The sequence below is a fragment of the Bufo gargarizans genome, chromosome 2, assembly GCF_014858855.1.
Source record: "Bufo gargarizans isolate SCDJY-AF-19 chromosome 2, ASM1485885v1, whole genome shotgun sequence".
In the NCBI taxonomy this organism is placed as follows: Eukaryota; Metazoa; Chordata; class Amphibia; order Anura; family Bufonidae; genus Bufo; species Bufo gargarizans.
In genome coordinates, this window is record NC_058081.1 from 702,123,761 (window position 1) to 702,144,066 (window position 20,306).

General features: G+C 50.0%; 1 protein-coding gene across 5 annotated transcripts in view; it reads left to right on the top strand.

Annotated features, from left to right (window-relative positions):
* Positions 1 to 14,334, top strand: part of SPEN (spen family transcriptional repressor) — an 89,066-nt gene extending 74,732 nt beyond the window's left edge. For 4 of the 5 annotated variants that reach the window (XM_044282480.1, XM_044282481.1, XM_044282484.1 and 1 more), the window contains 2 exons: positions 12,139 to 12,297; positions 12,484 to 14,333. In XM_044282480.1, coding sequence (XP_044138415.1) covers positions 12,139 to 12,297; positions 12,484 to 12,591 — 267 coding nt within the window. In that variant the 3' untranslated portion in view covers positions 12,592 to 14,333. Of the gene's footprint in view, positions 1 to 12,138; positions 12,298 to 12,483 lie in introns of all 5 variants that reach the window. The other variant, XM_044282482.1, reaches the window with a different exon arrangement.
* The last annotated feature ends 5,972 nt before the right edge of the window (positions 14,335 to 20,306 follow it).

Sequence of the window (20,306 nt, forward strand, 5' to 3'; positions counted from 1 at the left end):
CCGGTGGCCGGATTAGCCAATTATGTGGCCCTTCCTGTCTTAGTCAGTTCCTCTTTCCAGGATGCTGTAGACAGACGCATAGACTCTCTTCCAGGTCCTTTTTTCGCTGGCAGCGCGTCCCTGTGACCTACCTTTCACTCAGCAGGGGTAGCCAGTGCTCTCTCGGTGTGGTTACAACACCACCACCAGGAACTGGCGGTACGAGATGCGGCTACTAACACACTGGAGTTGGTTCTCCAGATGTCTCAGGCTTCTAACATTCTTTGCGAAGCTTCTAGGGACATTGTTTCCCTCTTTGCCCGCAGGTTGGCCATCTCTGTCACTCAGCGCGAAGAGATCTGATTGAAGGTGTGGGACGCTGACGCCTCCACCAAGCGTTCCCTTGCTAATCTCCCCTTTGGGGTTTCCAGGCCTTGTGGGGATCAGCTGGACGAGTTCGTCTCTGCATGCCTTTTGCCGTTTCTCATCTGGTAGGCCGTCGCCTGCTTCCTCCGCCGGGGGTCTCAGGTCGCCCGCAAAGAGGCCTTCCTTTGCACCAGCCTTCCCGGCACTAGAGGGCCCAGTCAGCCCGCCCTGCTGCTCCTAGGCCTATCACATGTCCTGATTGCGGAATCCCACCATCGATTCCTGCGCTTCGCCATTATGGGTCGACACTGTCAGTTTGTCGCCCTTCCTTCGGGTTGGCGACCACCCCGCGGGTCCTTGCCACGGTCCTGGACCGCTCATGGCGCTTCTTCGTACCAGGGGCATTCCTTTGCTGCCCTGTCGGGACGATATCCGGATAGAGGCCCCCCTCTCTACCGCAGACCACGGACAGCGTCCGGATCACTGTTCAGACCCTGGAACGGTTCGGCTGCCTGGTAACTTTCCCAAACTCCTGCCTCTTCCCGTCCCAGAGGCTCTCCTTCCGGAGGGTGATTTTGGACACCTCGGCTGCCAAAGTATTCTACCAGCCTTCAAGTCCTCCCAGGTCCAGGGGGCAGTGTCGCATCTGCTGCGCTCCCCGTGCCTCTCTATTCGGGAATACTTGCAGGTCCTGGGTCTTATGGTAGCCTCTTTCGAGGCCTTTCCATATGCCCAGTTTCACACTCGCCTGGCGCAACAGGAGATCCTTTACCTTTCAGCGGGTTCGGGCAGTTCTCCCTTGGTGGCTGTTCCCAAAGAACCTGAGGTCGGGGAGTTCCTTTCTCGCATTCTCCTGGACGATCGCCGCCACCGATGCCAGCATCCTGGGTTGGGGGGGCGTTTTCCAGTCTCGCACGGTTCAAGGAATTTGGCCGGCGGCAGAGTCTCGCCTTCCAATCAACTTTCTGGAATTGAGGGCGATTTTTTCCGCTCTCTCTCTCCTATTGGACCTCTCTCCTTGCGGGCCTCCCAGTGCGGGTTCAAACGGGCAATGCCGCGGCCGTGGCCTATATCGACCATCAGGACGGGACCCGCAGCCGGATGGTGATGCAGGAGGTGAAGTGAATTCTGACGTGGGCGGAGACTCACGTTCCGGTGTTGTCAGCAGTTTGCATTCCAGGAATGGACAACTGGACAGCGGACTTTCTAAGCCACAACACGGTGGATCCAAGCGAGTGGTCTCTGCATCCAGAAGGGTTCGAAGAAATCTGCCACAGATGGGACCGTCCGGATGTGGACTTAATGGCGTCCGGGTTCAACAACAAGAATCCCAGTGGTCCTGGCTCGCGCCCGAGATCCGGAGGCGTACGGATGGATGCGCAGGTGTCTCCGTGGCAGGACTTCAGCCTCCTCTGTTTTCCTCTCCTGCCAAAGGGTCTACGCCAGTTCGAGGCGGAAGGGACTCCGACCGTTCTCATCACCCCAGAGTGGCCTCGCCGCGCGTGGTTTTTCGGACGTGGCTCGGTTGCTGGCGGACGCCCCATGGCCTCTTCCCGACGGACAGGACTTACTGTCTCAGGGCCCGTTCTTCCACCGGAATTTGCGGTCTCTTCGTTTACCGGCGTGACTGTTGAAACCGCCATCCTGATAAAGATGGGGTTCTCGGATTCAGTGGTTAGGACCATGATCAGTCCGGGGAAGTCTTCTTCCTCCCGGATTTACTATCGTACCTGGATGGCCTTCCTATCCTTTTTTGAGGGTTCGGGGTTCCCTCCCCTTCGGTTTTCCATCTTGATGGTACTGTCTTTTCTTCAGTCGGGGCTTGTGCAGGGACTGTCGCTTAGTTCCCTGTAAGGTCAGGTTTCGGCGCGGGCCGTCAGAGGTCCCTTGCTCTTAAGGGTCCGGTGGTGACCTTTCTTCGGGGGTGGCGCATTCGGTTCCCCGTATGTTCCCCCTTTGTCTCCTTGGGATCTCAATTTGGTTCTGCGCGCTCTGCAGTCGGCTCCCTTCGAGCCTTTGAGGAGGGTCTCTCTGACTGTTCTCATCTGAACTTCCTTGTGACCATAGCTTCTGATACAGCTACATAGCGTAGTGATTAAAGTTCTGGGCTATTATGCAGTGGCTGTGAGTTCTCGTCCCATCACGAGAGCTGGCCGCTCTTTCCTGTCAGGAGCCTTAATGGTTTTCCTCCAGGATTAAGTTGTGCTCCGTCCAGTCCCCTTCTTTTTGCCCAGGGTGGTCTCTCCCTTCCGCCTTGATGAGGATCTTGTCCTGCCTTCCTTTTGTCCTTCTCCGGCTAACCCCAAGGAACGCACTCTGCATTCCCTGGATGTTGTACGGGTCCTGAAGGTGTGTCTCGCGGCTACTGCTTCCGTCCGCCGTTCTTGGCGCTCTGGATCTGCTTGGCTATTTCCGCGGCTTGTCACGCTTGTGGTGGAGTTCCCCCGGCTAGAATTGCCGCTCACTCCATTGGGGCGGAGGGGGCTTCCTGGGCAAGACGCAGTCGTGCCTCTGCGTCTCAGCTGTGTACGGCGGCCACCTGGTCGTCCTTGCATACCTTTGCAAATTTTTGTCAGTTGCATTCACTGGCTTCGGCTGATGCGGCTTTGGCCGCAGGGTTTTGCAGGCTGTGGTTCCTGTTTGACCGTTGGGGCGTTCCTCCTGGCGGTGCTGATATTTTTTCCCACCCCATGGACTGCTTTTGGACGTCCCATGGTCTGTGTCCCCCAATGGAAAAAAGCACGAGAAAAGGAGATTTTTGTGAAACTCACCTGTAAAATCTTTTTCTCGTCTTTTCCATTGGGGGACACAGCTCCCACCCATTATTCCTGTTGCAGGAGGGGTCTTTAGTTCAGGTTTTTCTGTTTCTGGTTGGACCATATGGCTTGGTCCGATGGTTTCCATGATTTTTTCTTGCTCCTTCTCCTACTGCTTGTGCAACGCCTGAGTTCCTCCTGGTGGAGTCTGGGGGTATAGCCCGAGGAGGAGGAGCTCTTTCATTTGCATAGTGTCCCTCCTACTAATACCTCTAAGCTATACCCATGGTCTGTGTCCCCCAATGGAAAAGACGAGAAAAAGATTTTACAGGTGAGTTTCACAAAAATCTCCTTTTTTTTTTGTCACCTTACATCACAAAAAGTGTAATACCGAGCGCTCAAAAAGTCATACACACCCCTAAATATTACCATTCAAACAGTCATCTCATCCTGCAGTCCCTACCTAGGACAATCGCCCAAAAAATAAAAAAAACTATAGCTCTCAGAATATAGAGACCGTAAAACATAATAATTTTTTTGGGTTTGAAAAATGTTATTGTGTAAAACTTAAATAGAAAATAGATAAATAAAAATTAGACATATTGGGTATAGCCGCGTCCGTAACTACCTGCTCTATACAAATACCACGTGACCTAACCCCTCAGGTGAACACGGTAAAAAAATAAAAACGGTGTCAAAAACTTCACAAAAAGTGTAATACCAAGCGATCAAAGTCATATGCACCATAAAATAGTACCAATCAAACTATCATCTCACCCTACAAAAAATGAGCCTCTACCTAATAAGACAGTCTCCCAAAAAATAAACTATGGCTTTCAGAATATGGAGACGCCAAAAAATAATTTTTTCAAAAATGTCATATTTGGTATTGACTTGTCCGTAACAACCTGCTCTATAAAAATAGCTCATGATCTAACCTGTCAGATGTACATTGTAAATATCAAAAAATAAAAACTGTGCCAAAACAGCTATTTTTTGTTACCTATACTCACAAAAAGTGTAATATAGAGCAACCAAAAGTCATATGTACCCTAAAATAGTACCAAAAAAACTGCCACCTTATCCCGTAGTTTCCAAAATGGGGTCTTTTTTTGGGAGTTTCTACTCTAGGGGTGCATCAGGGGGTCTTCAAATGTGACATGGCAACTGAATTATCCCAGTGAAATCTGCCTTCCATAAACCATATGGCGTTCCTTTCCTTCTGCACCCTGCTGTGTGCCAGTACAGCAGTTTACGACCACATATGGGGTGTTTCTGTAAACTTCAGAATCAGGGTAATAAATATTGTTTTCTTTGGCTGTTAACCCTTGCTTGGTTACTGGAAAAAAATGGATTAAAATGGAAAATCTGCCAAAAAAGTAAAATTCTGAACTTTCATCTCAATTTTCCATTAATTCTTGTGGAAGACCTAAAGGGTTAACAAAGTTTGTAAAATCAGTTTTGAATACCTTGAAGGGTGTAGTTTCTAAAATGGGGTCATTTATGTAAGCCGCACAAAAGTGACTTCAGACCTGAACTGGTCCTTTAAAAATTGGGTTTTGGAAATTTTCGGAAAAACATCCCAAAAAAAGAAAACGTCAAAATTATCCAAACATGAAGTAGTCATATGGGAAATGTAAAGTAATAACTATTGTAGGAGGTATCACGATCTGTTTTAAAAGCAGAGAAATTTAAATTTTGGAAATTGCCAATTATAAAAAACAAAGTTTGTCAATTTGGTATTTTTTTTTTTTTTATAAATAAATTTAAATATTTTGACTCTAATTTAGCACTGTTATGAAGTACAATACATGACAAGAAAACAATCTCTCAGAATAGCTTGGATAAGTAAGGGTACTTTCACACTAGCGTTAGTGTGATCCGGCAGGAAGTTCCGTTGTCGGCGCTGCCTTGCGGATCCGCCGATCAGTGTGACAACTGACAGCATTTGTAGACTGATCCGGGTGCGAATCCGTCTACAAATGCATTGCAAGAACGGATCCGTCTCTCCGCTTGTCATGCGGATGGATGGATCCGTCTTGCAGTCTTTTTCAGTTTTCCCATTCTGCGCATGCGCAGACCGGAAGGATGGATCCGTCCTTCAGTTGTTTTGCAATGCTGGATCCGGCACTAATGCAAGTCAATGGGAATTAATGCCAGATACGGCATTCCGGCGACTGATCAGGCATTTTGGACGGACATAATACCCCAGCATGCTGCAATATTATGTCCGTCCAAAACGCCTGACAGTGACCGAACGCAAGGCATACTGATGCAAACTGAACGGATTTCTATCCATTCAGAATGCATTGGATTATGCCGGATATGTGTTTGGACAGAGGTGTGAAAGACCACAGCCAACCCAGTGCCCATCAACGAGGTTAAAGGGAACCTGTCACCTAAAAAACGCATATAAAACGGACAGCATTAACTCATAGTAGCCCCCAGTCTGTTAATAATCATATGCTTGATCAGTTAGTCTGATGCTTCATAGGTTCAAAGAACAATGTTTTAAGCGCCATCAGCGCTATCTTGACGGCCAGCTTGACGTCAAGAGGGCAACGGCTTCCTTGCTTCAAGTCAAGGTAAGCACGCCTCCTAACCGTCCCCTCTCGTTAGATTGACAGCCTGCAGCGCTGCCGGGATCGTATGTCTTGCGCATGCGCAGTGCACCGCTGGAACCTGGCTAACAGTGACAGCCGTAGACTGGATCGCACCTTACCAAAGATTTATGCGATCCTGGCCGCACTGTAGGCTGTCAATCTAACAAGAGAGGGGACGGTTAGAGGGCGTACTTACCTTGACTTGAAGCAAGGAAGCCGCTGCCCTCTTGACTTCAAGCTAGCCGGCAAGATGGCGCTGATGGCGCTTAAAAAGGAGATTTTTGTATAACTTACCAGTTAAATCTCTTTCTCGCTCTTCCTTGGGGGACACAGACCTTGGGTATAGCTCAGCTCCCTAGGAGGCGTGACACTAAGTAAAACTGTTAAGCCCCTCCTCCATCAGCTATACCCTCAGCCTGGAGATAGAGGCTACCAGTTGCGTGTCCAAGTAGTGAAAGGATAACAACCAATAACGGAAACAACCAGCCAGCAACCCAACGGGGCGCCAGACCATAACCCTGTAACCAAACACAGAAGGGTGGGTGCTGTGTCCCCCAAGGAAGAGCGAGAAAGAGATTTAACTGGTAAGTTATACAAAAATCTCCTTTTCTCGCCCTTTTTCCTTGGGGGACACAGACCTTGGGACGTTCAAGAGCAGTCCAAGAAGGGAGGGACCACAAACCCAAGGCGGAACACCACCAGAGCATCAGGAAACCGCTGCCTGCAAAACCAGGCGGCCCAACGCAGCATCCGCTGATGCATGCGTATGCACCCTATAGAACTTTGTGAAAGTGTGCAGAGAGGACCAAGTGGCTGCTTTGCACAACTGTTCAGCCGAGGCCCGATGCCTCTGCGCCCAGGAAGCTCCGACTGCTCTGGTGGAATGAGCAGTGACGCCAAAAGGCGGAGGTCTGCCCTTGGCTCGATAAGCCTCAGACACCGCCAGTTTAATGAAACGGGCAATAGCCACCTTGGAGACCGCCAACCCTTTGCGCGAACCCTCCGGAACCACAAACAGGGAGTCCGTGCGCCGAAAGGACCCGGTGACCTCCAAGTAAATCCTCAACGCCCTGACCACATCCAGACAGTGCAGTTCCCGTTCTCTGGGGTGGGAAGGAGAGGGACAGAGCGACGGAAGGACGATGTCCTCATTGATGTGAAAGGCGGAGACCACCTTTGGCAGGAAAGTCGGGACAGGCCGAAGCACAACCTTATCCTGGTGGAAGATCAGGAAAGGTTCAGAGCAAGAAAGAGCCGCTAACTCCGACACCCGTCGGAGAGACGTGACGGCCACAAGAAAGATGACCTTGCAGGACAGAAGGCGAAGGGAGACCTCCCGTAAAGGCCCGAAGGGGGCTGATTGGAGCGCCGAGAGCACCACATTCAGGTCCCAGGAAGGAACTGGAGGGCGGTACGGCGGAACAGAGTGAGCCACCCCTTGTAAAAAGGTCTTAATTGGCCCTAGAGGGGCCAGGGGACGCTGGAGAAGAATAGACAGCGCCGAAATCTGACCCTTCAGAGAACTGAGGCACAGCCCCAGGTCCAGACCCGACTGGAGGAAGGACAGGATTGTGGGAAGAGAAAACCGGAGAGGTGGGATGCTCCGGGACTCACAGAACCCCAGATAGGACCTCCAAACCCGATAGTAGATCCTAGAGGATACGGGCTTACGAGCCCGGATCATGGTGCGGACTACGTCCGCGGAGAAACCCCGTCGCGTTAAGACGGCGGTCTCAATAGCCACGCCGTCAAACGTAGCGAGCCTAAATGCTCGTGGAAGATCGGTCCCTGAGAGAGAAGGTCTTCCCTGGAGGGCAGTGGCCACGGTGCGTCTGCCAACAGCAACATTAGGTCGGCGTACCAAGACCGGCGGGGCCGATCCGGGGCGATTAGAATCGCGGGGACGCCCTCTGCCGCGATCCTCCGAAGAACCCGTGGCAGGAGGGGAAAAGGAGGAAAGACGTACAGAAGGGAGAATTCGCGCCACGGAAGGACGAGCGCGTCGGCGCCGTATGCCTTCGGGTCCCGTGCCCTGGCCAGGTATAGGGGGACCTTGTGGTTGAATTTGGAGGCCATGAGGTCCACGTCGGGGCGACCCCAGCGAAGACAAAGGGCTTCGAACACCTCTGGGTGCAGGGACCATTCTCCCGGGTCGATGGTGGACCGGCTGAGGAAATCCGCCGCCCAGTTGTCCACCCCCCGGGATGTAAATCGCAGATAAGGCCGGCACGTGCGTCTCCGCCCAGAGGAGAATGAGGGTCACCTCTTGCATCGCTGCAGCGCTGCGAGTGCCTCCCTGATGGTTTATGTATGCCACAGCCGTGGCATTGTCCGATTGGATCCGAACAGGGTGGCCCTCAGCAGATGGGTCCAGTGTCTGAGGGACAGAAGAATCGCCCTCAGTTCCAGAATATTGATTGGAAGTCTGGACTCCGATAGAGACCAAACGCCCTGGACGGACCGGGGAGGGAAAACCCCCCCCCCCACCCCCGTAAGCTGGCATCTGTGGTAATCACCAGCCAGTTCAGTGGAAGGAAGGACTTCCCCCTTAGAGGGATATGCAACCACCAGCCGAGGGAAGCTCGAGCCAGGGGAGGCAGAAGAAAGGTCCTGTCCAGACTCCTCAGTGATTTGTCCCAGGCCGACAGAATTGCCCTCTGAAAGGTGCGGGATCGGAATTGTGCGAACGGCACCGCTTCGAAACAGGCAACCATCTTTCCCAACAACCGCATGCTGGATCTGAGGGAAGGGCGGTGATGACGGAGGAGACTGCGAACCGACCCGCGAAGGGCCAGACGCTTGTCCGACGGAAGGCGGACCTCCGCCAACTCTGTATCCAGGAGCATCCCCAGGAAGATCAGCCGTCTGGAGGGGGTAAGGGAAGATTTGGGGTGGTTGATAATCCAACCGAACCGCGTCAGGGTCTCCAGAGTGAGTTCCACACTGCGGGATGTCTGAGAGAAGGAGGGTGCCTTGACCAGGATGTCGTCCAAGTATGGGAGAAGAAAAACACTTCTTGAACGTAGAAGGGCCAAGACAGGGGCCAGGACCTTGGTGAACACTCGAGGAGCAGTCGCCAGACCAAAGGGAAGGGCGACGAATTGGAAGTGATCGTCCCCCACCGCAAAGCGCAGGAAGCGGTGATGACATGGAGCAACCGGAACGTGGAGGTATGCATCCTGAATGTCGATTGAGGCCATGAAATCCCCTCTTTCCAGGGAGGCCACTGCGGACCTGAGAGACTCCATCCGGAATCTCTGCAGTCGGAGAAAACGGTTCAGGCGTTTTAGGTCCAAGATCGGACGCACTGAGCCTTCCTTCTTGGGAACCACAAAGAGGTTCGAGTAGAACCCCCTGAACCTTTCCGTCGGAGGCACGGGGGCGACGACACCCTTGTCCATTAGAGAGTGAATGGCCGCGAAGAAGGCGGCCACTCGTACGGGATCTCGCGGAGGACGGGATCGGAAGAAACGGTCTGGCGGAATGGACGCAAATTCGATTTTGTATCCGCAAGATACAATCTCGAGCGCCCATGCGTCTGAGATGTGGGCCCGCCATACGTTCCTGAATAGGAGAAGGCGGCCCCCCACCCAGGTGGGTGGGGGCGCACCTTCAGGCAGAGGGCTGCTGGCCTGTGGGAGCCCGTGCAGGCTGGGACTTGCGCCAGGTAGGTTGCGTCCGAAAAAACGTCTTCTTGCGTCTATCCTGGGCTGGGCCAGAGGAAGAAGAACTGGCCGCGGGTCTAGACCCGGTGGGCTTGCGAAAGGACCGAAAACGGGACGAACCAGCGCGACCACGGGGGGCGCCCATTGGCCTGGACTGGGGGAGGTGAGTACTCTTCCCACCCGTGGCCTCTGATATAAGTTCGTCCAGACGGGTTCCGAACAGGCGGGAACCCGTGAATGGTAGGCCGGCCAAAGAGCGTTTGGAAGCGGCGTCCGCCGCCCAAACCTTCAGCCAGAGTTCCCTCCTGACAGAAACTGCCAGGGCAGAGGAACGGGCAATGAGGGCACCCGCATCAAGGGAGGCCTCACAGACGAATTTTCCGGCCTGAACAATTAGTTGGGCTAAGGAACGGAGGTCCTGAACAGGGACGTCCGACCCTAACTCCCGTTCCAGTTGCAAACCCCATTCAGAGACCGCTTTGCCAACCCAGGCGGAGGCAAAGACCGGTCTAAGGGCCGAACCAGAGGCAGTAAATATGGCCTTGGAGAGGGATTCCGTACGACGGTCCTCAACAGACTGGAGGGAAGATCCGTCCTGTACAGGAATAGTAGTGCTTTTGGACAGGCGAGCCACGGGAGGATCAACCTTAGGCGGGGATGTCCACGTGGTCACAGAATCCGCTGGAAAGGGATAACAAATGTCCAGCTTTTTGGGTGTAATAAAGCGGACGTTAGGCCGAGTCCAAGCCTTGGATACCACAGAAGAAAAATCAGCGTGTATGGGAAAAACCTTGGAGGCCTGTTTGGGGCGGAGAAAGGACACGCCGGCCTGTTCAGAGCTGGGGGGGTCATCGTGTAGCTGAAAGGTATCACGGATGCTAGTGACAAGATGCCCCACCGCGGACGCCAATTTGGACGGAAGCTCTGAGTCCATGTCCACGTCCGAATCCGCCAGTTCTCCCTCAGAAAGCGTATCCCTTTGAGAGGATAGACTTGACTGAGCTCGCACGCATGGCGGAGAGAGCGAAGCATCTGGAGAAGATGTGCGCTCAACCCTTGAACGTTTCTGAGTATGCCGGGCCCTGGAAGATTCGCTGGGAGGCAGGGAACCAGTGGGGGCGGCAGAAACGGTAGTCCCAGCGGGTGCGACAGGGATTGTGGCAGCCTGCGGGAGAGGCGGTCTATCCACGAGACGGCCCACTACGTGTGTAAGGCTTTCCACCGCCTGAGACAGAGACCTAGCCCAGTCAGGGGGTTCAGAGGCACCGGGGGGCGCAGCGGGAATCGGGCCCTGCACCGGGGCCTGACATGCAAGGCAATGCGGCTCAGATTGCCCACGCGGAAAAAGTTCCTTACAGGCGGTACAGGCATGGTACCAGGGTTTGGGGGCACCTGTGGGATCTGACATGCTGAAGTGTGGTTGTACTCTAATATAGAGACCACAAAGGGTTATAGCAGCTATGACCAGGAGGGTTAGGAGAGGGTTAACTGTCCTACCAGTGCCTCAGAAGAACGTCAGGAGATGGCCCAGATCAGCAGCAGCAGAGAAGCAGTGAACAGCAGTGAGCAGCAGAGAGCAGCAGAGAGCGCCCACAGAAGCCGAGCGATGTACACAGGAGGTTAGAGTCCCCCACCGTGTCCCAGCTTCCTGTCAGGAGTGAGGAAGCGCGGGAAACCTCAGCAGAAAGCGCGGGGAACAAGCTCCGCCCCCTCCAGCGCTTGAAATGTCTCCTGTGAAGGAGAACGTAGCTCCGCCCCCAAAATGCAGCGCGGAAGCCCCGCCCCCTGCCGGGACCGCTAAGCCCCGCCCCCGTTCTCGGCGGGAAGGGGGAGAGAGAGAAGAGAAAAATGGAGTCAGCCCCGATGAGGGGGAGGGGGGGGGGAGAAAGATAGCAGCGTGGGGGGGAAAAGCGTGGGGGTGCTGAGGATGCTGCTGTGCTGCATTGTCCTGCAGATGAGCGCTCAGAATGAGCGACCACGGGTGCCCCCCTTACCCAGAGGGGTAGATGCTGCAGATAGGGACGGGGTATGGGCTGGAATAGCCATCTCACCGTGCGACGTCTTCACCCTCAGTCCTTTCCAGCAGGGTCGCCCCTTCAGCCACTGGCACCGCAGTGGCAGGAAGCTGGAAGAGGGGCTTGGCGTGCGGGCGACCCCCTAGCTGGCGGGATGTAGGGGAGCCATTGCTGCCCAGATCCTCCTATTGCTTCTGTGGGGGAGGCAGCAGTGCAGATAAGTTGGCACTGGCGCAGCTCAACCCCGGGAGAGCAGAGAGGTCAAATGCGTCTCTGGTATCCCTAGGAAAAAATAAAATAACAAAATTAGAAGAAAAAGTAAAAATAACAAGGAGAAAACAGCCCTGCAGTAGCAGGGAGTGTCTTGCCTCCTTGGACACTAAGCTAAAAACTGGTAGCCTCTATCTCCAGGCTGAGGGTATAGCTGATGGAGGAGGGGCTTAACAGTTTTACTTAGTGTCACGCCTCCTAGGGAGCTGAGCTATACCCAAGGTCTGTGTCCCCCAAGGAAAATGGGCGAGAAACATAGTTTTTTGAACCTATGAAGCATCAGACTAACCAATGAAACATATGATCATTAACAGACTGGGGGCTACTATGAGGTAATGCTGGCAGTTTTATATGCGTTTTTTAGGCGACAGGTTCCCTTTAATTCTGGATGTATGGCACAGAACGCCCTGCACAAGGTGCTGTAGCAGCATTGTTTGGGATTAATTTCTTCCATTAATATTTGTTTCCACTTCTGTCTATGCAGGTGGAGAGTGACTACTGCTTGTTACTTGCTCTTCCGTGTGGTCGCGACCAGGAGGATGTGGTAAACCAGACTGAATCACTGAAAGCCGCTTTCATCACTTACCTACAGGCAAAGCAGGCTGCTGGCATCATCAATGTGCCCAATCCAGGGTCCAACCAGGTACAGTGGCATCAGCTGGTACTTGATCTAATCAGAGCATTGATTAAGTTAATTATTCATACAAGACAGAACGTCCACTTATTGCTTAGTATTTAATGGACATAGACAGCACTTAGCGATGAGGAGGGCCACTTGGGGATTCAATGTCACTTATTGTGTCTCACAGAAATATTTCTTGTGTTGCAGCCGGCCTATGTCCTGCAGATCTTCCCGCCCTGTGAATTTTCAGAAAGTCACTTGTCCCGCCTCGCACCGGACTTACTAGCCAGCATCTCTAACATTCTCCTCATCTAATGATTGTCATTGCATCGGCATGAGACCACTCGCCGCCAACACAAACAACGCACTAAACCGTTAGGAAACAAGTTGCTGAGTGAGTGCTCTGGCCTTCTCTGCCGTGGAGAGTTCATGTCCCACCGGACGGAGCTGGAGCTGCTGCTTTCCAGGATGTTTACATATTGCTTATGGACAAGCTGATGCACACAGGTGGCTTAATGCAACATTATGGAAGGTGGCGTCTGATTTCACGCCCAAAAAACGTGGAGTATTCCAAGATGGTGGTTACTGTTTGTGTGCTTCTTTCTTCTTTTTTTTCTTTTTTTTTTTTTAAGAAAAAAAAAAAAAAGCTGAACCTGCCTTTGCACTAAATTAGTGACATGGACCTTTGTACAGCATTCCCTGCCCTTCCCACCCTTTTTTGCGTGTGTCATATTTTGAGCGACATGCTGTGATATAGAGAAGCCTGGATACGGTGGACTGATGAGCAGAAACCTGTAATTAGTGGACTCGTGGCCGGGGAAGAAAGCAGAAAGGACGTTTGCTGATAAGGAGACTGGAACAGCGGCGGCAGGTCGCCACCGTCATCTTCTGCAGCCGGTCTGATCTGCTCTGAGGACTTCTCACTTCTTTTCATTCGGGATGTACAGTTTACATGGGGAAACATTCAAAAGGGAGATCTATTTTCCTTTCCTCGGATATTCTAAGACTCTCCATGGGTGTGTGTATATAAGTATATATAATATATATTATATATATAAATATATATAATACTGACTTTAGAGAAATCAGACCCCACGACATAACATTTTTTTTAATCTGTGCCAAAAATGTGTTTTCAGAAAGAATCTTATTTTCATACTCAGACGTATTGTCCCTCATTTGTAAGTGCTTTTCATTAAGACATTTCTCCGCTCATCGCAATCTGTGAGGAAGTGTTATACACTTGGACAAAAAACTTTTTAACCATCCCTCCCCCAACGTTTCCCTTCTATTTCTCCATATTTTTTTTTTCCCCAGATACCTCTTAATTTATGGATTTTCTTCCCTTTCCCATCCTGGATTTTTTTTTTGTGTGTCCATTGGATTACAAACTTTATTAAAAAAAAAACAAAAAAAAGATACTGCCCCATTTTCTCAGCTGTCAAGAGTATAATGTGGGTGCTGACGCACATGTGGCACTGGTTTTAGTTTAGGTTCTTACACTGCGTATTTGTTGTGGATGTTAAACGATGCAAGTTTAAAAAATTTGCTTGGAGCGGAAAAAGTGTGTCCAATCTAGCAGTGCAGTGGATGATAACTACAGCAAAATGTGTGGAATCTAGAACAATGAGAATGTCTTCACGCAGCTGCCACTGAGTAGTTTGCAGTGCAGCAAAACTGCAAAAAATGTATATAAATTGCTGTGGTTTTCGCCACAAGTGCAGGTGAAGCACATAAAAATCATAGTAGACATTTATTATGAATTATATGGCACTTTTTTACGTATTATTGTAGCGCATTTTTGTTGCATTGGTTTTATGCATCAAAATCTCTGACTCTTTGCTGCTCACACCACTTTTCCCAAGTGCTGAGCTGAGAAAAGGTGGCGTGGGAGGCCTATCTCATTTATCGTTTTCCACGCCAATTTTTTGGCATGGAACATAGCTTAAATCTACGCTAGCATGGGAGCTGACGTAGATTTTAGTATGGTGCACGGCCTGCTGGAGGCAGTGCAAAAGTTATGTAGAGGCCTGCGCCTCCACATAACTTTTGGCGCATTCACAGCAGCGCAGAGGGATGAACATGCCAGTCTTTAAATGACCACGTTCTTCACCTGTAAATTGCCAAAAAAAACTGCGTCAATTTGCACCAAACTGTTATTTTGTCCTTGTGGTATTTGACTGCTGTGTAAGGGCTCAGCCTAAAAGGAAGCCACTTACAGGGGGATTCTCTTCTGAAACATTGGCATGTTGCTAGGATATGATATCAATGTCACATAGGTGTTGGTCCCACCTCTGGGACCTGCTCTTATCTCTAGAACTGTGTGGCCGTTCTCTGTTCACCTCTATTGGATATCTGAGAATAGCCCTTATCTCTGAATTCCTGACAGCTCATAAACACTCATTTAAGCCATATTCTTAGCAGCTTGATAAGAATTTAGCTATAATGAACATTTGTGCTGTCAAGAATTCAGAAATAAGGGCTATACCAACCAGCCATCAGAGTAGGAACTTGACTGGTTCTGTGTAGCCGTGCCCCTTTTTGTTGCACAATACATGTTACCATGTAGCCCTAGCCTTAAAGCTACATGCACATAACTGATAAAAACACAAATATGGTAAAAACTGAGCGCAAACCCACCCATACTTATTGCAAAGCCCGTAAAATGTCGCAGGGTGTTTCTGCCGCCTTCAATTCATTCCTATGGGGCTGCCGAAAATAGGCTATTTCTGTAATCCCTATGGAAGTGAATGGAATGGTGGCTGCACTTGCGCAGTGCACTTCCCATTAATTTCAGTGGGACTTCTGAAAATAGCAGAGCACACTGCTCAGCTATTTTCAGCACTCCCATAAGAATGAATGGAAGACTGCAGTGCACCCTCAAGGACTTGCTGGCTCCATTCTAAGTATAGTCGCGGGTCCCAGAGGTGGGACCTGCACCTGTCAGACATTAGGGGGCATATCATAGCGGTATGCCCCCAATGTCCATGATGGTACAACCCCTTTAAGAACATTATAAGGGTGCATTCACACAGTTCAGTTCCATAGCAGACCCTAACTGCATTAAAAGGGGAAAAACAACTAAATTGAAAATGCACCCTGTGAACCCTACCTAACATTGTGAGATCCAACAATCAATTCCATTATTTCACCTACTTGGGAAAATGGTCTTCATTTGGTTTAAAATACAGATATAAATATTGATGGTATTCAAGCCCCTATTAATATATCTAATATCTTTGATCAATCATAATGGTATATACATGGATCGGAAGCAGACGGAAAATACGGTTGTGTGAATGAAGCCTTATAAATACTGAGAAAGCTTATCTCCTCTTTACTGTTACTATTCATTTCTAGGATTTTGTTTCCCTATAATTTGTGTGTGGCCTTAGATCACCCGGGACTCTTACAGCGGACTCCTTAAATGTGTTCAGGGCCTGATACCGGACGTGGCTCCATTCAACAGAGGTAAACCACGGTCAGATCTGCAGCATTCAGACTGGCTTTAGAAATCTGAGGAGCAGTCTCAGGTTTTTGCCGGGGATTCAGTTACAAATATACGTGCAGATTTATGTGCGTTTCTGTAGCACACCGCACCCAAATCTGCAATTTCTAACAGCGAATTTGATACGGTTTTGCCGCAGATGTGCAGGTGGCCTATGTGCAGAAAGTAGAATGGAAACACTTATTTTTTTAAACACAAAAAACTTACCATGCACTGTTCCAAATACGCATAGTAAGTTTCAAAACACTTTATAGATTGTAAAGAACTGAAAATTGTCATTTGTTGTGTTTGCAGCTTATTTACTGAAATCAAAAGCTATTTCAATCAAACTTTTAACAACATTATAACTTTTTTTTAACATTTTAACAGGTCACGTTACATTTTACCATAGGACCCCTTATTTGATAGCAGCTTCACAAGTCTTGCATCCATTGAACTTGCGAGTTTTTGGATAGTTTCTGCTTGAATTTGTTTGCAAGATGTCAGAATAGCCTCCCAGAGCTGCTGGATGTAAACTGCCTCCCACCCTCATAGATCTTTTTCTTGAGGATGCTCCAAAGGTTCTCAATAGGATTGAGGTCAGGGGAGGATGGAGGCCACACCATGACTTTCTCTACTTTTATCTCCATAGCAGCCATTGATGCAGAGGTATTCTTTGCAGCATGATATGGTGCATTGTCATGCATGAAGATGAGTTTATTATGGAAAGCATAGTTCTTCCTTCTGTACCAGGGAAGAAAGTGGTCAGTCAAAAACTCCACACACAAAGGTCATCTTTACACCTTTGGGGACCCTAAAGGGGCCGACCAGCTCTCTTCCCATGATTCCGGCCCAAAACTTGACTCCACCACCTCCTTGCTGACGTTGCAGCCTTGTTGGAACAGGGTGGCCGTTCACTGACATCCACTACTCCATCCATTTGGACCATCCAGGGTTGCACGGCATTTATCAGTGAACAGGACTGTTTGAAAATTAGTCTTCATGTATTTTTCTGCCCAATGCAGCAGTTTCTGCTTGTGAGCATTGGTTAGCGGTGGCCGAATCGAAGGTTTATGCACAGTTGCAAGACTCTGGAGGACTCTACACCTTGATGTCCATGGGACTCCAGAGGCACCAACAGCTTCAAATATCTGTTTGCTATGTAATGGTATTTTAGCAGCTGTTCTCTAACATCCGATGCATGGATCTGGCAGAAATCTTCCTCAATGTGCCTTTATCTGCACGAACCCGTCTGTGCTCTGGATCAGCCACAAATCTATTAATAGTGCGATGATCACTCTTAAAGGGAACCTATCACCAGTTTTATGGTGTCCTAACTAAGGGCAACATAAATAAGTGATTGATTCTCTTAGCAAATTGCTGGGTCACTTTCTTTAATTGACCCAGTCAATCTGCCAACATCTTGTATTGAAAAGCTCCAGCTGATAATGATGAGTCCTGAATATTCATGAGCTCCTGACTCTTCCCGCCTACCTGCTGCTGATTGACAGTTATTTTCCATATGAATCAGCAGCAGGTGGGCAGGGGAGTGGCTATAGCTCTAAATAAAAAAAAATAACGCTGGACTCAAATCAGCTCATTGGCATGTGGCATCTTTGTGTGTATATTATGAGGTAACCATCTGTCACACCAGTAAGTGAATACATCTAAAGCACTTTTTAGTAGTTAATGATTGTATATAATTAGTTAGATTATAATCAAATAGCCACATGACAGGTTCCCTTTAAGTTTTCGTGAAATATCTAATGTTTCCATATCATCACCACGACGGCCCTACAAGGAGATTGACCCCTGACCTCTGTAGGGGCAGGAAGCAGAGAAAGGTTTAAATGCTCCCCTCCCACCACCAAACACCAGTGTTTCCTGTCCCTACAGAGGACAGGGGCGGAGAAAGGTCTCCGCAGGCAGCCGCCGTGGAGATGAAGATCGAGAAGTGGGAGTCGCGTACCTGCTTCAGCGGGCCCCCCTCCTGTCAGCCCGCGGTCCCGTACCAACGCCGGACAGGGGGGGGAAGGGAGAGACTCTCCTCCGGTTTCATCTGGGGCCTGCTCCCGGTGCACGGAACGCCCGCTGGTTCATTGAAGCCATGCCGGGTTGTGCGCCCAGCGCCGGGCGGCGCTATATAAATTCATCACTTCCGGGTAGCCGGAAGTGACGCGGACGGAGGGGGCCAGTCTCAGGAGGCGGGAGAATTCAAATAGATTCTTCCTTCCACAGCGTCCTGCGGTGAGTACATTCCCTATTCTGGGCTGTGTTTCAGGATGTCTGCATCGGACCATACAGAGGCCTCTACTCTACCGTCTGTAAGTTCCCCATAGGGGAGAGTTTTTCTTCCTCTCTCACCAGGGCTTATTATTATTAATGAGGGTTCTCTTGGCTTTTCCAGACTGCAAAAGATCCTCTGAGAAAACCCAAGAAGTCATTGAAGTGTGTTTCTTGCCTCAAACGACTTCCTGATGACTAGCCTAAGAAACTATGCAGGGACTGCATTGCTAAAGTTGTCCGGGAGGAGCAACCGTCCCTCATGGACGAGATTAAGTCCATGATACGGGAAGAGATTAAGTCTTCTTTTGCGACCTTTTCCTCTCTTCAAAGAGAGAAGCCTGTGGAGCGGCCCTGTCCTGTGGTCTCAGATCCCCCCGCTAAACGCCACAAATCGGACGATGACGTCTCTTCCGACTCTGAGGTTTATGGGGGTTCAGCTTCCTCCTCTAAACATATGGAGGATGAAGACAAGCTCTCTGAGCGGGATTTTTCTGAAAACAAGAAAATTTTACTTCTCTTCTGAGGATATGCCCGAGCTCTTAAAAGCCGTCAGAGCTACCATGGGAGTAGAAGAAGTGGCTTCTACGCCATCAGTACAGGATGAAATGTTTGGGGGCCTCAGGGTAAAAAAATCCAGAGTCTTCCCCATTAACGAAAACATCAAAGGGATGATTTTGGATGAATGGGCAGATCCGGAGAAGCGGCTAGGTGTCGCCAGATCTTTCCAAAACCGGCTTCTCTTTGATCAGGAAGAAGCTAAAACGTTTAATACCATTCCTAAGATTGACGCCCAGGTAGCTAGGGTCAATAAGAAAACCAGCCTACCATTTGAGGATGCTTCTCAGCTCAGAGACCCTCTGGATAGAAAGGCCGACGGCCTACTGAGAAGATCCTGGGAAGCGGCTATGTTCATGCTTAGATCGAACATAGCAGCCACATCTGTCGCTAGATCTATGTTCATCTGGCTCTCTGAGTTAGAGAATAGGGCCTCTGGTGATCCCTCAACAAATGAGTTTGTGAGCGCCATTCCCCTGTTAAAATCCGCTACAGCTTTCTTGGCAGACGCCTCCGCGGAGTCTGTACGGTTTTCAGCAAAGGATGCGGGTCTGTCCAATGCAGCTCGCCGTGCCTTGTGGGTGAAGTGCTGGTCGGGGGACAAAGTATCAAATTCCAGACTATGTGGTATCCCTTTTTCTGGAGAGTACATCTTCGGACCTGAACTAGAGAAAATCCTAGAAAGGGCCTCCGATAAAAAGAAGGGTTTTCCGGAGGAAATAAAAGTATCCCTTTCGTGCCCCTTCCAACCAGGGTAGTCAATACACCGGTAAAGGCAAGTCGGGCCGTTTCAGTTACCCCAAGGGGGGGAGAGGTAGGGCCTCCGCTTCTGTCCCCCAAAAAGGAAACGGAAACCAATGACATTGGAGTGGGGGGGAGATTGAGGATGTTTTTTCCCCGCTGGGAGGAAATATCCTCAAATTCCTGGGCTCTGAGGATTGTAAGGTCGGGTTACAGAATACAGTTCTCGGATCCTCCCCCAAAGAGGTTTCTAGTCACCAGGGTGGCAATCCCAGACTCCGATCATCCCATGTACGTGGGCATCCGGGAATTACTCGCAAAAGGGGTAGTGACGGAAGTACCTCAATCCGAAAGGGGAGGGGGTTTCTACTCAAACCTCTTCCTAGTGAAGAAGAAGGGTTCCTACCGCACCATAATAAACTTAAAGTGCCTGAACAGATACATCACCTACCAGAAATTCAGGATGGAGACCCTAAGATCTATAGTCCCTTTGCTCCAGAGCAACTCAGTAATGTGCTCGGTCGATCTGACCGACGCCTACTATCATGTACCAATACATCCCAGCTCTCAGCGGTTCTTAAGGTTCGCGGTCAGAGACCATCAGGGCAAGATTCTTCATTACCAATTTACCTCTTTCCCCTTCGGCATATCTTCAGCCCCTCGAGTTTTTACAAAGCTAATGATCGAGGTAGTGGCTTATCTAAGAAAGAAAGGTCTGACGGTTTTCCCGTACTTAGACGATTTCCTGATTTCAAACAGCTCCGCTCATCTCCTGCTGAAAGATCTAAGTTTCTTCCGTCAAACCCTAGAGGGTCTGGGTTGGTTGATCAACATAAAAAAATCTCAGTTAGATCCGACAACAAAGATCCAGTTCCTGGGGGTTATTCTGGATTCCCAGAAACAGATAACCTGCTTACCTCAGAGCAAGATACAGGACATCCAGAGGAAGATCTCCATCTTC